Genomic DNA, 13815 nt, shown 5'->3' on the forward strand with positions numbered 1-13815 from the left:
GCTCCAACAGAGTGAAAGCCAGTTGCTGGGAATGGACAGGCGTCTCTTGTTTTGCTTGTTGAATTCACTTAATACATGCAGGTGATGTTTTTAACAATAAAAAGTCAGCACCTTCCTACCCATCACTTTCTGAATACTGGCAGTTCTTGTTTATTACAGGACCTTTATCATATTCAAAAACTGCTTTATTTTTTTGAGCATGTGTATTTTATTTACAATTTATAAAGGAAGAAATCAACCTGTCAGAGAGTCTATCTCTGACAGTAATGCAAGAAAGAATCTTATTGCGCTCACACTTCAGTACAAGGCAAGAAGGGCTCGTAGTAAGCATAGCTGAAATTATCTGGCACTGTAAGTATTTTCTGGAAAAAGAAAAATTACTACCGTGGGTTTCAAAGTGGACATGGGTTGACTACAAATATGGCAATGACTGTAAATGTCTTTCTTGCTTGATGTACAGCACAGTCAATTTAATCTTTAACATCCTCCCCTCCTTTGTCAAACATTTGTTTGAGAGGTCTATGCAGTAAACGATTTACAGTACTGCCTGTAGCACTGTTAGAAAATGATGCATGGCAATCTTTATTAATCACTTTAGTAGGTAACATTATCAGGAATAACAGCTGCGATATACAGTCCCATTTTAAGTCTTATGGAATCAAGAAACAAATGTCATTTAATAGGGTTCTGCACCAGAGAACTATACTCTATTTAAATGTAAAGTCTGCAGAATTTAACAGAGATATGATGTTTTCTATAGCTTTTTTACATTTTTGGGGGGAGAAAAAGCCCACATTCTTTGGAATTCAATGGCAAGTAACAATTATTTCTGAAATTATAACAAGTGATTAAATATTCTATAGGCTGCCTTGCATTTTCTACTTGGTTCTTTTGACTATTTTAATTCCTTCTTATGTGACAAATACAGAGCATTCTGCTGTACGCAGAGTGTATTTCCCCTCTGAACACGCCTAAACCTTTCGTGGGGCTGTAATTCAAGTGAACTTCTGCGTAGCTGACAGACAAGCTGTTTGGACGAAAGCCCCACAGCTCATCAGTGTGTAGCAGAAAGGGGCACTGAGATTTCCAAATGCGGCTCTGCAAATTTTCACATCGCCTAACCTATGACTATCTTTGACATGAAGCAATAAAGCAATAGCTTCCTTTGTTATCCATCTCTGTCAGTTTTCCTCGCTGATTCAAACTCTGATTTGTACTTCAGAGTCATCCTTCCACAGTAAGAAAATATATGGAAAGGATCTAACGTATTTAGTGCAACTGTGGTGATACACTAAGGAACTGCTTATCCTGGCAGGCCAAGAACAGTTCTTCTGGTAAACTACGAGCAAATCAACTTTTTATTCATCCTGCTGCAGCAGGATTTCATAGCTGTCACAAAAGTTTTAAAATATTCAGACCTGGGAGAAGAAATGCTTTATGCCTGTCTATATGGTTATAAGTACATAAGGTACAAATCTGCATTATTGCATTGCCCCAGCTAACATGCACTTTCAGGATGATTTCATAACTATGTAGAGCAAAATTGTGAAACCGTTCAAGGCTACATTGTCCACATCAAAGGTTTACAGTCTGAGTTTAAATAGAATTATTCTAATGTTGCATTTCCACTCCAAAGAGCAGTCTATTTACCATCCAATAAGAGATTCGAGAAATATGGATTTGAATTGATCTCTTTTTTTCTTCTGCAGGCAAGTCCAGACAAGCCATAGCATTCCCCTGAAACTCACGCTGGTAATAACAAAGTTGTTCTCTACAAGGTATCACAGAGACACATGAGCTAATATCAGCCAGCGCGTGGCAGGAAAAGGCGGAATAGACCCCCTTGATTTTGACAGATCATCTTCAGTTTAATTCTCCAAAAATATGTAAAAGCATTACCATCTCGCTACTGGTATACTGAGGAAGAAAACACTCTTCCATTGCAAAATGAGACATTTGTTTAATTTGTGTCCATCCAGAGAACGATCACTTGCAGGAATGTAAATAGGTTTTGAAAACTGAATGCTTTAACAATTTTAACTTGAGCCTTGACATATTTGGTGTTTTTCTGTGAGCCCATTCTTCTAAATCTGTATGGATATTTAAAAAAAAGAAAAATAAAGTCTGCTTCTCTTGCTTGCAGAAAAAATCTTGAAAGGTGACTACTGAAAGTCAAAGTCCCAGAAAGTAAATAAAGCAAAGCTCCAAATTGTTACCTTTAAAACAGTTTAATAATTCTGTTAGTAGAGAGGGAAGACAGTCAACTCATGAGCCACAATCTGGTTTATTTTTGGAGCATGGTGACCAGATATTGCAGGCAAAGATAATTGTATACAGAGAAGTGCAGATACCACAAACTTGTTTTTGCACAACTGAACTATGGGTTTCAGTTAGCTCAAGTGCCCTTGGAAAAGTGTGTGTCACACAGTATGTCCTAATGAATCAGATTCCCTCCCAGTTTTAGATGAGCTGAGATATTTGACCTGTTCCAGCCGCTCCTTGATCACAGGTTCCCTTAAGACCCCTTGAGTGATAGAGAGTAATTCCCACTTGCCCCAGTTCTACAGTTCTCATGTCCCTGCTTCACGCTTCAGTTCTCCCAGGTTTTATACCATATGGTGCATTCTCAGTGTGGGCCTTAAATGGGTGATATTCACAGGGAGAAACATCTCTCCTTATTCAAGGGCAACACTAAAAGGACTACAGCAAAATCAGATCTATCAAATTTATCTGCAGTTCTTTGTTCCCAATCATAGACAGGACACCTTCGATCTTCTGGCAACCTCGCCAGGACAACTCAAGGCTCATTAGTATATGTGTGATTCCTGAAAATTGGAAAAGGTGTGTTGTACATGTACGAATTGGGTTGTTGATGCCCAACCCTGCAAAACACACACTACTCTTTAAGAGGCAACACGTGCTCTGTGGGGCTGAGGACACACACCACCTCTGAAGACTAGGTCCCATATTACGAGCAGATCATCACAGTCTACAATTTCCTTTTGTCTGAACACTCACAAAACACTGTAAGTGGTTCCACAGAGTATGAATTGCGTGGTTTCATGAGAAGGTGGTCCAGGATTGCTATTCACTTGATTAAATAACGTGGATGTGAATGTCTGCACATTTGCTGAACACTTCTGGGTCTATTGGAAAAATTCTTTCAAACTATTAAGCCAGAACCATATTAAACACTTGAAATGGAATTCATCTCATCTAACTTCAGGGCATGATTCATCCGACTGATTTTAGACATCTAAGGAGAGATGTATCACATCATTAAAAATACCTCATTCTTTCCACTGTCTGCAGATGGGGCCTGGAGTGACCAGTTCAGATGTAGATATACACCTACATTTGTCAAGGTGATTTCAATCTAGTCCTTTCCCATAAACATATTACTGTAATATCACTTTTGTAAGATTATAATGCAGAACAGCTCCATAGCAAAGCAGTCCCAGCAAAACCTGCTTCTTCTCTGTATCTTTGTCTCAACACAAAAGAATTACATGAAAAATAAAAATGCAGAATTGATTTCTGCTTCTGAAAAGTGAGAATGTAATGAGAACTATTTTACATGAATAAATTTATTCTGGTCCTCCTATCTTTATTTCCCACAAGCGCTGACAGATGTTTGCATACCTCACATCATGTGGTGGGAGACTGGCAATTGCAGAGCCCCTATAGCCACACTGAAACAAACCCCAGTTTGTTACAATATTTTTCATACAAACACAAGCAAATGAGCCAGAAATCTAAGGAGACAGTCTGTTATTAGAAAACTCTTTAGTTCAATTCTATTGATTGTAAAGGCTTAGATTGATGCACCTGAACTTTCGAACTTGTCCTTCCAGAGCTGAGCTGCTGAAGCTCCAAAGTTCACCCACCGCCCGCTTTACAGTCTCCTTGCATTTTCATGTTAGATAACTCCGTTTGCTCACAAAGGTAATCTAGGTAAGTTATGCACAGCTGGCATGCATAAATTGTGTATATCTGTGACATCTGCCAATGGGAAAAACACTCCAAGTATGATACATATTTCAAGAATGAGAGAATTAGTTCAAACTCAAGTTTTCTGGGTCATAATTGAATCAGATGTCTGGAAACATATGCAATATTTTAATGGCTTTGTCATAATTCAAGCTATTAATATTTACTGGACTGGATCATAAAACTATCCTAGTAACAAAAGAAGTATAATACTTTTATTATACTGATAATATCTTGCTAATGCTGTCTTGTTAAACAAGCCAGAAGAAATTTATTCTAGTATTTTGTGCACTTTTTCCTGACTTGCTGCAGTTATGTGCATGTACAAGAACTACTGATCAAAGAAGTATTTGCATTTTTCTAACTCTTTTACTGGGCTTAGTCTTCAGCCTTCATGAAAGCAAAACTACACATACATTCTCTAATTAATATGCCCTCAGAAGTCTGTGTTACCACCTATGTGATAAAACAGTGTGTGTCTGTGTATTTAACTAAATACCAAGACTTTTCTTGTGGGTCCTTTAATTAAAAACAGTAGAAGAGGCTTAAACGTTAACTAATGTGGAGAAAGGCAAAGCACAGATTTTTTTTTACTTCCCGCCAAGACCTCTTATTTCTGTGAAAGTCAGACGCACCAAGGCTCTCACCTCTCTGGTAGCTATAGTTAAATCAGCGGCTCTGGACAATTTTTTTGTTACAGGCTGGATGGCAGACTGGACACGCACAACCCCACCCCAAGTCTTTTGAGTCACCCAAGGGAAAGCAGCACACAGTGGCGCGAAGGGGAGCGGTGGGAACCCTTCCAGCTCTCCAGCTGGACCAGGACAAGCTGCCTGTTGCAACTGCTCCCACGCGGCAGTCTTCAAGGCCATGTGAGGGCCGTGTGAGGCCGCAGCTCGAATCCTGTGTTCAGTTTTGGGCCCCTCACTGTAAGAAAGACATTGAGGTGCTGGACTGAGTTCAGAGAAGGGCAACAAAGCTGGTGAAGGGTCTGGAGAACAAGTGTGATGAGGAGCGGCTGAGGGAGCTGGGGCTGTTCAGCCTGGAGAACAGGAGCTGAGGGGAGAGCTGATCGCTGTCTGCAACTGCCTGAAAGGAGGTTGGAGCGTGGAGGGGGTTGGTCTCTTCTCCCAAGTAACAAGTGATAGGATGAGAGGAAATGGCCTCAAGTTGCACCAGGGCAGGTTTAGATTGGATATGAGGAAAAATTTCTTCACGGAAAGGGTTGTGAGGCATTGGAACAGGCTGCCCAGGGAAGTGGTGGAGTCGCCATCCCTGCAGGTGTTTAAAAGACTCCTAGATGAGGCTCTTAGGGACATGGTTTAGTGCTAGAGTTAGGTTATGGTTGGACCCGATGATCATGAGGGTCTCTTCCAACCAAAGTGACTCTATGATTCTATAAATGGTCCAGAGGCTGGGATCGCAGCCTGCAGAACGACAGTGCCTCTCCAGCAGCCCGCCAGCTGCTTTGAGGACTGACTGGTACATGACAGAAAAATTTGGAAATCTCTGTCCCAGCTGAATTTTTGTGCTTCCAGAGCGAACTTGCTGTGCAGGGAGAAAAAGGGAGTAAGCTGCTGGATCAGAACTGTACTGCATTGCAAAGTCGTTTTTTAGGAGCTAAACTAAGGGATTATGAGGCAGATCCACATACTATTAGGATGTGAAGGGAGTAATACATCATTATTGACTTTAATAAGTAGTGAAATGAAATTACAAACAGTGAAAATTTTGTCTGCCAGAAAAGCAATTTCTGACAGTGAGGGCTATCACTATCCCCATGGAGATGAGGATTTGTGATTTCTTGGTAAGAAAATGAGACAAAGCTATGATTTAGAGAATATAAAAGTTTTGCAGATGATGCTCCTGCACTGGCTCCTGGACTCATCTGGAGGATATTGCAGCATTGTCCCTTTTAAACCTGTGATAATCCTTTATCTCAGAGCCTTTCATGTGTAACAAAATGGTGACTATTGTTATAATAGATACATTTGTTTGAAACTTATAACACTATTACTTAAAAATTGACCAGTCTGTTCTTGGATGCACATGAAAATACCTCAGATACAGAATTGTGATATTTTTACAGAACTTCTATGGCATTATTATTCATGTGCTGCAGGAGACAATGATTTCTGGTTAAGTTTTATGCAATTTCTGCCTATTTTCATCCCCGCTGAGGTCGATGGTAAGACACAAAGTACTACTGAATGCAGCAGAAACAAAGGCTGGCTACTGCGAGACGCGGCTGCTGAATTCTCGTACTGCTCTGTGTGTGATTGTGTGCATGTGTGCTTAAGATGAGGGAGACTTAGATGTATTGATTTTACAGCAGCTTTTTACTCTGCTCTTAAATGAAGTGGAATGAGGACCAAACAGCCTGGCAAACAAAAGAAACAGAGCTATCATTATAACTGCCTGAGGTTTTATCCTCCAAGTGCAGAATCATAAGGAAGACGGGCTCGCGAGTCTATTTGTCGTACTTGCCCATGTGAAATCCATGCCAAAATGTGGAGCAGCCTGAAACGCAGCCAAAACACCACCCTGTCACCTATTGTAGTGTTAAAGGTCAGGAACAGTGCTTGCTTGCAGTTAATAAAATACTTCATTGGTTTCCACGCCTCTCTGCAATAATGGGATGGGAAAAGGCCTTTCCACCTGCACGGCTCAGGCCAGGGGTCCTTTTCTTTGGAGGCTGCTGGTGCATCACTGCAGACCAGGCTGTTCTGCAGTGGTCACACTCCAGGTTTATTTCAGTGGTGGCACCGAGGGGGTGGGAAACCACATCCCTCCCTCTCCTCTCCCCTTCCTTCCCCTCCTCTGGAAGCTGGTTGATGGCTCCGATTATGGGGCCTCCAGGAAAGCAGTCTTTGTCGTAAAAGGCCAAAGTTCATCAACTTCCATTTACATCAGTAAACATGAACAATTCTTCCCGAGCCTGAGAAATCAATTCCCACAATACATCAGCCAGTCGTGCCTTAACGGACTGAATTGAAATGCCCCTTCTAATCTGCATCAGAGAATAAAACCGATCCTAGAGCATAATGTGTAAAGATGGGAGAGGAACAGCGAGCAGTACTCACCATTGCACATGCAGCGCACATTCCTGTAAAAGCGCGGGCACACAAAACTAATTCGTGCTGTGCTATAGGTCATCAAGGAATGTGAATCAATAGACAGACTTTGCTCACAGTGCTGTTCCTGACAATCCAGTCCAGAGCAATTCTTCTCCAAGATAGCAGAAATACGAATCACATTTTCCAAGTGTCTCCTTGCATTGGTAAGCTTCTGAATCAAATAGGCAGGCTTATAGAAACCACCGTTGTGCATCTGAACCGCAAACAGCATGTCAAGCTGATTGCTGCCTGCCACCGGCTGAATACTGATGATGTGTAGGCTGTCTTGTTTTTGGGAGAGCACTGCGTTTCGCAAGGTACGCCTGAACCCGTGCATGTGAAGGCCCACAAAGTCTTCAGGGGAAATGTTCTCAAAACGGATGGTAACTGAGTTCTGCAGCATTTCCTGTAGCAATTGCTCAACGTGGACCACAACATCGATGGGCACCTGGAACCGGCCATCACTGACAGAGACATTCAGGACATATTTGCCGTTATCGAGCCCTCCAAGGGCAATGATCTTCCCATCATGGCTGTTGACCTTGAACAAGCTTTTCTGCTCCGATTTTAGTGTATACGTGAGGACATCGTACACGTCCTGATCTGTGGCATGAATTTTCCCAATGACTCCCCCTGGAAAATCATCTTCCATGGTGACAATGAAAATCTCCAGTGGAATGGCAGTTGGTTTGTGAATGCTCTCTTCAATAACTCTCACCTGAACATAGGTGTGGGAAACCTGCTGAGGCTTCCCAGAGTCCTTTGCCTAATGTAATCCAGGAAAAAAAATAAAAACCAAAATAAAAACCACGTATAACAGCCAACAACCATAACTTACTGCTATACATATTTTCATAGCATCAGTAATTCTGAAGACCTCTCCAAAGAACTTCCCAAAAGCATTTGCAAAATACATATGTAAAGAAACGTCTCAGCCATTTCTAGCAGTGGAACTTACAAACTCTTTAGGGAAGCACAGATATCTCAGCTAAGTGGATTGCAGAGAGAAATGTGTCAGCAGAATGTCTCATTACTCAATCTGAAATGTTCCCAGGATCCCACAGCTATCACTTGTCCTCTTCACAACAGAGACATTTGAATGCAGTATATTCTGCACCAAATGGAGTCTGGGCTCATTTCTGCTCTGGAAAAGAGGCTGAATCCCAGTGAAATACCAGTACAGTTCCTGCCTTGCTTGGTGAGCTCCAAAGAGTTTCAGACCCTGCTTAGTTTGTGTGGATGTGAGGGAGTTCAGAGTTTTCTACAGCACTCTGTACTACTTTACCTGAAGCAATCAAGAAACATGCTCGAAATAAATAAAATTTATCACCCTCCAAAAATGAAATAGGTGCGTGTGCTGCTACTAATGATAAAATACAAGAACAGCACTGCACTTGAACAGATGACTGTATGACCTAGAGCACGTATGATAGCATAATTCGGACCTTTTTATAGAGAGTAAAAAAGCAAGTATGACGAAAAACCCAAGGCCATCTTGACAGAAAGGTGTACAAACTTGAATTAGTGTCCTCTCCTGCACTAAGAAAAATGTTTCATTGAGGTCACTATTAAGATGTACAGCTCCACACATTTATTTGCTCCAGAGAAGAACAAAAGACTAAAAAACCATGGGGCAGAGATGTACTACACATGCAAAGATCTTTGTATTTGGACATGGGGAGGAAAATTTACAAGCTAAAGAAAAAAAAAGGCAGGATGGCAACAATAATACAGATATTATTAGTAAAGGATAAGTAAATCTAAGACTCTCTAAAAATCATTCATCCTCACTCCTAAAAAGGCTGGGTGGAGTATTTAAAAAAAGATTTTATGTGTACGTGCACACACATACACACATACATGCACAGAGATTCCATTCCATTCCATTTTCAATTTTAACATTACTTTTTAATAAACCTAACACAGACGAGGAACCCGATGGTCGAAAGGAGAAAGCAGCACTCTGGCATGTACGAATGGAAAGAAACACTGCTACAGTCTATACACAACAGGAAACTATAAAATACGTTTTCACTGAAGAAATCCCTAAAGAAAATAATCCTGGGAGGAATTAGGCCTTCACAATCCAACAGTGTGGTTTTCTGAACATGTTGGTACATGTCAGACATTGTGGTCTGTCTAATATTTCATTTATATGACATACTTGGATTTATATAGCTAGAGGATGCTGCTTAAATTTAACTCTCATGCCCAATTTTGGTTATACTGGAACTTTGGCTAGCAAATTGCCTGGAAAGAAGGATATTTTAGGATGAAGGCATGGGAAAAAGGTGAGGGGTTTTTTTTAATCTTCCTACAAGGCTCAAAAAAATGGCTGCTGGAATATTAAATGGCAAACTTGTAAAACATTACTTTGATTTGAACCATCAACTAGCATCAGAGCTTATATTTCTTGAATTGCAACTAACTGAGGATGTTACTGCTGCCAATAGCATTAAATGTTCTTGTAAAGGACCAGATGGGCTGGATTGAGAGAAATCAACACCAGTAAAGCAAGTGGAGGAAGCCTGCATCGCAGGCTTAGCTTATAGGACCATGTCTCATTTCCATGAAGAGGTAGAATTCATTCCCTAGACTTGCTTATTTACTGGACCCTACTACACTTTCTCTGGCGGGCCAGAGAAATGTGAACAAATTACTTTTGGATTTACAGTTTTTTGTCATCAGAATTACCCTGGTTACAAAGTTCCCCAACAGTGACTCTAAAGCTAAGTTTGAGCTGGACTTCTATTGCATGTCTTATTTTCACATTCCTAAAAAGCTAAGTTGACCTTGGAAATGTGATTTCATGAATTCTTGGTAAGCTTCCAAAAATTTAGGATTAAATTTATGACTTAAAAGCAGAAGTGATTTTCCTTCCTAGAACAATATTTTGCTGTCACTCATTCTGTGGTGTATTTATATGTATATAATGCATTTTTGCTTATTTTCTTCACTTAGCTACAGAAAAAAAAAAAAAGATGAAAATCTTAAATCATAGCGGCTGCTGCTCAGAAAATCCATTTCATGCAGAGGAAATTGGAAAGGTGGCTGGCTACCTATTTATATTTATATGAAATAAGGTTTAAGGACATCAAAGGAAATATACCATGTTGCACACTTGTAAACTGGAATGCATGGTATTTACTCACAGAATGCAGTCAATTAAAACCAATCCATACAGGCAATGCACAGATGACCTACCACTATCAAGGTTTTTGTTTCTGTGCAGACGCAAAAATCAAGCCATACCTGCACACAGAGCACATACTCGGTTGCCACCATGTGCTTGAAGATGACTGCAGATCTCAAGACGCCGTGAGGGTCCAGCGTAAACTCCTCCTCTTCATTGCCAGTGAGGATGGTGAAGGTAAAAGGGGGGCCATTGTGAAAAGAGTCTTTGTCTGTCACTATCAGCTGCAAAATGCTTGTGCCCACTGGTTTATTTTCCTTTACACATATACACAGCGTATAAAGAAAAGGATTAAAATGATATAATATCACAATCATAAAACACCACATATTGCTATGGAGAATATTCAACTGAATGCTCTTTGCACAACGCAGTATTTCACAAGCAGTGGTTATTTGGCACTGCTTATGCCCCATGGACCGGTAGCAGAGATGGAGGTACCCACCACATCTCCGGGGACTGACGAGCTCCGCCTGACACTGCATCTCATCACGACTGACTGACCATTAAGACTTGCACCCCGTGTAAGGTGCAAAGAACTGTGAGCTTACGCCAGCTCAGAATTTTTGAGGCCAGAGTATAATTTCTGGTGGAGCAGGGATGAACGGTAAAATGTGTGATGGATGCCACAGTTGAAGAGCCTCAGCAAACAGAAACTTACCAAAGAGTTAAGAAAGATGTGTTTATACTTTCCTTTAAATAAGATCACTTGGTAAATCTTTGGCAGATAACTCATCAAAGGCTACTTAACTGAAACCAAATGCTTTTGTATCTTAAAAGTCAGAGAAGTTTTGGATGTGCAGGATAAACTTACTTGAATTACAGCTGTATAGTTAGCTGGAGTAAATATAGGGCCATTATCATTCACATCGGAAATGTCCACGTTGACCGTCACAGACGAAGACAAAGGAGGGGTTCCGCTGTCTCTTGCCTGGATAACTAATGAATAACCAGATATCTGCAAAAAGGTGAAAACACTGAATCATTGTGAAAGCAGTCCTAAATTTTAACTTGGGTTCTTTACATCCAGTGCACCACCTACCATATTCTAAGGAAAGCTGTCTGGCCTCATTACCTTCCCCACCCTCAGTATAACATTACCCTGTTTATTGCCACGCTGTGTCCCAACTTCTGTTTTATAAGGCTATCAATAAACATAACAGCTTCACTGTATTAAAACAACTGTATCAGATAGTGCATTCCCGAAACAAAGGGGCAGACAAAAAATAAACAGTGGATAATACTCAAACTCAGCCATCACTACTGTAACTAACATTTTCATCTCTCCTTGGTGTCAGCTGGGATATGTGACCAGTTTCTATGTAACTTATGGTTGTTTTCCAGGATATTATATAAATTACTTATCAGAGCTAACCTCGGTTTGACACACAGTGTTTCTAACATAGTGATGGAGAACCAAGAAAACGTTCACAGACAGTTGACTTAAACACACTGGAAAACATTTGGGACTACTAGGGACAACACAGTCTCTGTAGCAACAGGATATTATCCACCATTCAGTATAAGGGGGTTTTTTTGAGCGTACTTGTTTGCAACAGCCACGAACTACTCAGCACAGTGTGGGCAGTTTGATGCATCACCCGTGGGCCCTCTATGTACATATGTGCCTGTGCTTGAGGTGTGAGCATATGTGACAATCTGCAAAAGCTCCGTCTATGCACAGCTTATGGATGACAGTTTGATTTTATGAACTGCATCCTTATGGTGTCCTCCTTACGTCTTACAACCAATTTTTACTGTATATCTCTTGACATTCCCCAGCATCTGCTGCTGACACGTCTGCCCGTGAATCCTTCTAAGGGAATAAGCGAAGGGCAAAACGTGTACCAGATGAAACACCCCGCTCCAGCCACTCGGTGCAGGGCTGGAAAGGGGGAAAAACACAGAATAAAGTAACATTAAAGGTGCTTTTTCAGGGTGGGAGGAAATCCAAAGCCATTTGAAAAATAACAGCCATTTGGGTAAGGGGGAAGGGTATAGGCTAAATGTATTAAACAAGGGAGATCTTCTGATAAGAGAAGATAAGGGAAACATGTTTTGTGGGGTGTAGGAAGAGAAAGACTGTGGTTTCATGAAGGCATAGTAACACAGGAGGGAAGAAGAATCCTGAACTGTGGAAAGTCAAGAAATTGAGCAGAATTAATATATTTTTCCCCTTTTAACCCATAATTTCTACAAATAGATATAAACAAGACTGACGGTTTGGTGGGATCTTTCTCAAATTTTGTGTGTGTTTGCTTTCACTTCAATGCATCCCAGAAAGGAAGATGGCAAAAGTCATTGTTTCTACATGATTACAGCTCTGGTTTCCTCAAACCACTGAAACCTGGGAGTCAGAACTGCCTTTGGGGATCTACAGCAGATGGGGCATCATGTATCATTTTCCCTGAAGGGGTCAGAAACACCTGTGTCTAGGAAATGTGCCAAGGAAGCAAAGAAGACAAAATCACAGCTTATTTTAACCGAGGGAAACTTTGGAAAATGCAGATCTCACAGAGCTGGCAGTAAACATACACACAGTGGTATGGGTGAATGTGTGTGTCTGAATGCAGATGTACATGAGTACACTTTAGAAACTAAATGAAATCATATTAAGAAACTAAGCCTTTGCCATTTAAGAGAAATAATTTACAGCAAATTTGTAACATGCAAAAGCCATTGTTACTTCCCTGTCCTCAGCAGTCTGCAGTAAACTCATTCTGTCACCAAACACCGACAATTTAATCCTGCCTTTGTGATCATACAGAAAGGATATTTGCCACTGTTTTTAGCAGTAGCCCTGATTCCCGTAGAGAGCTTTTCCAGCTGAGCCCGCATTCTGGGGATAGCAATCAGCTTTCCCAGTTTAGTGAATGCATTGCTCGGAAGCAGAAGGCACGGATTTCTTTATGTGTTGCAAGACTTTTGAAGCCACATAGCACTCTCCTGCCCTGCTTGTAGCACAGGCGACTATATTTGTTTGTTTTTCCAAAAGCTGCTAATTGCTAGCTATGGCAAAATGGTGATAAATCACTCTGGATGAATAATCTAGTGAGCAAACAAAGCAGCAGAATCTGTTTAATGAAGCACTCTTTCACTTTTGGTACAGCCTGGCCACTTCATAACATCACCTCCCCAGTGACATGTTTTGCAGAGCGCTAATTAATGGCTGAGGTCTCAGCTCGGTGCTTGGTGCCACAGTTTGGAGGATGTTGTAATCGCTCAGCTGCACACAGCGCTGCACGGGTGTGCTTGCACACGCAGGAGAGAGGAGGCAGCTCATTAACACAGCAACAGCTGCTGGTGGCACCACAGGAGGAATCCAGGGTTGCTTTTTCCCCAACCTGGCCTCAGCTGCTGTGTTGGTGCAGGATGGGGACAGAGCAGAGAAGCCGGCTTGCAGAAAAGATCAGGGATAGGGCTGGGGTGGGAAGAAATGGAACAAAACTAGAAAGACCTGTTGAAGCATCTTAGGTTCATCATTGTGGAGTATAAAAGAAGCTTCTTCAAAATGAA

General features: G+C 41.2%; 1 protein-coding gene across 4 annotated transcripts in view; it reads right to left on the reverse strand.

The window, feature by feature from the left end:
• Positions 1 to 13815, reverse strand: part of FAT3 (FAT atypical cadherin 3) — a 318771-nt gene that overhangs the window by 29789 nt on the left and 275167 nt on the right. For all 4 annotated transcript variants that reach the window (XM_065640507.1, XM_065640499.1, XM_065640520.1 and 1 more), the window contains 3 exons: positions 11114 to 11257; positions 10359 to 10556; positions 7074 to 7872 (listed from right to left, as the gene is read on the reverse strand). In XM_065640507.1, coding sequence (XP_065496579.1) covers positions 7074 to 7872; positions 10359 to 10556; positions 11114 to 11257 — 1141 coding nt within the window. The remainder of the gene's footprint in view (positions 1 to 7073; positions 7873 to 10358; positions 10557 to 11113; positions 11258 to 13815) is intronic.

Source organism: Caloenas nicobarica, chromosome 1, assembly GCF_036013445.1.
Source record: "Caloenas nicobarica isolate bCalNic1 chromosome 1, bCalNic1.hap1, whole genome shotgun sequence".
Taxonomy (NCBI): Eukaryota; Metazoa; Chordata; class Aves; order Columbiformes; family Columbidae; genus Caloenas; species Caloenas nicobarica.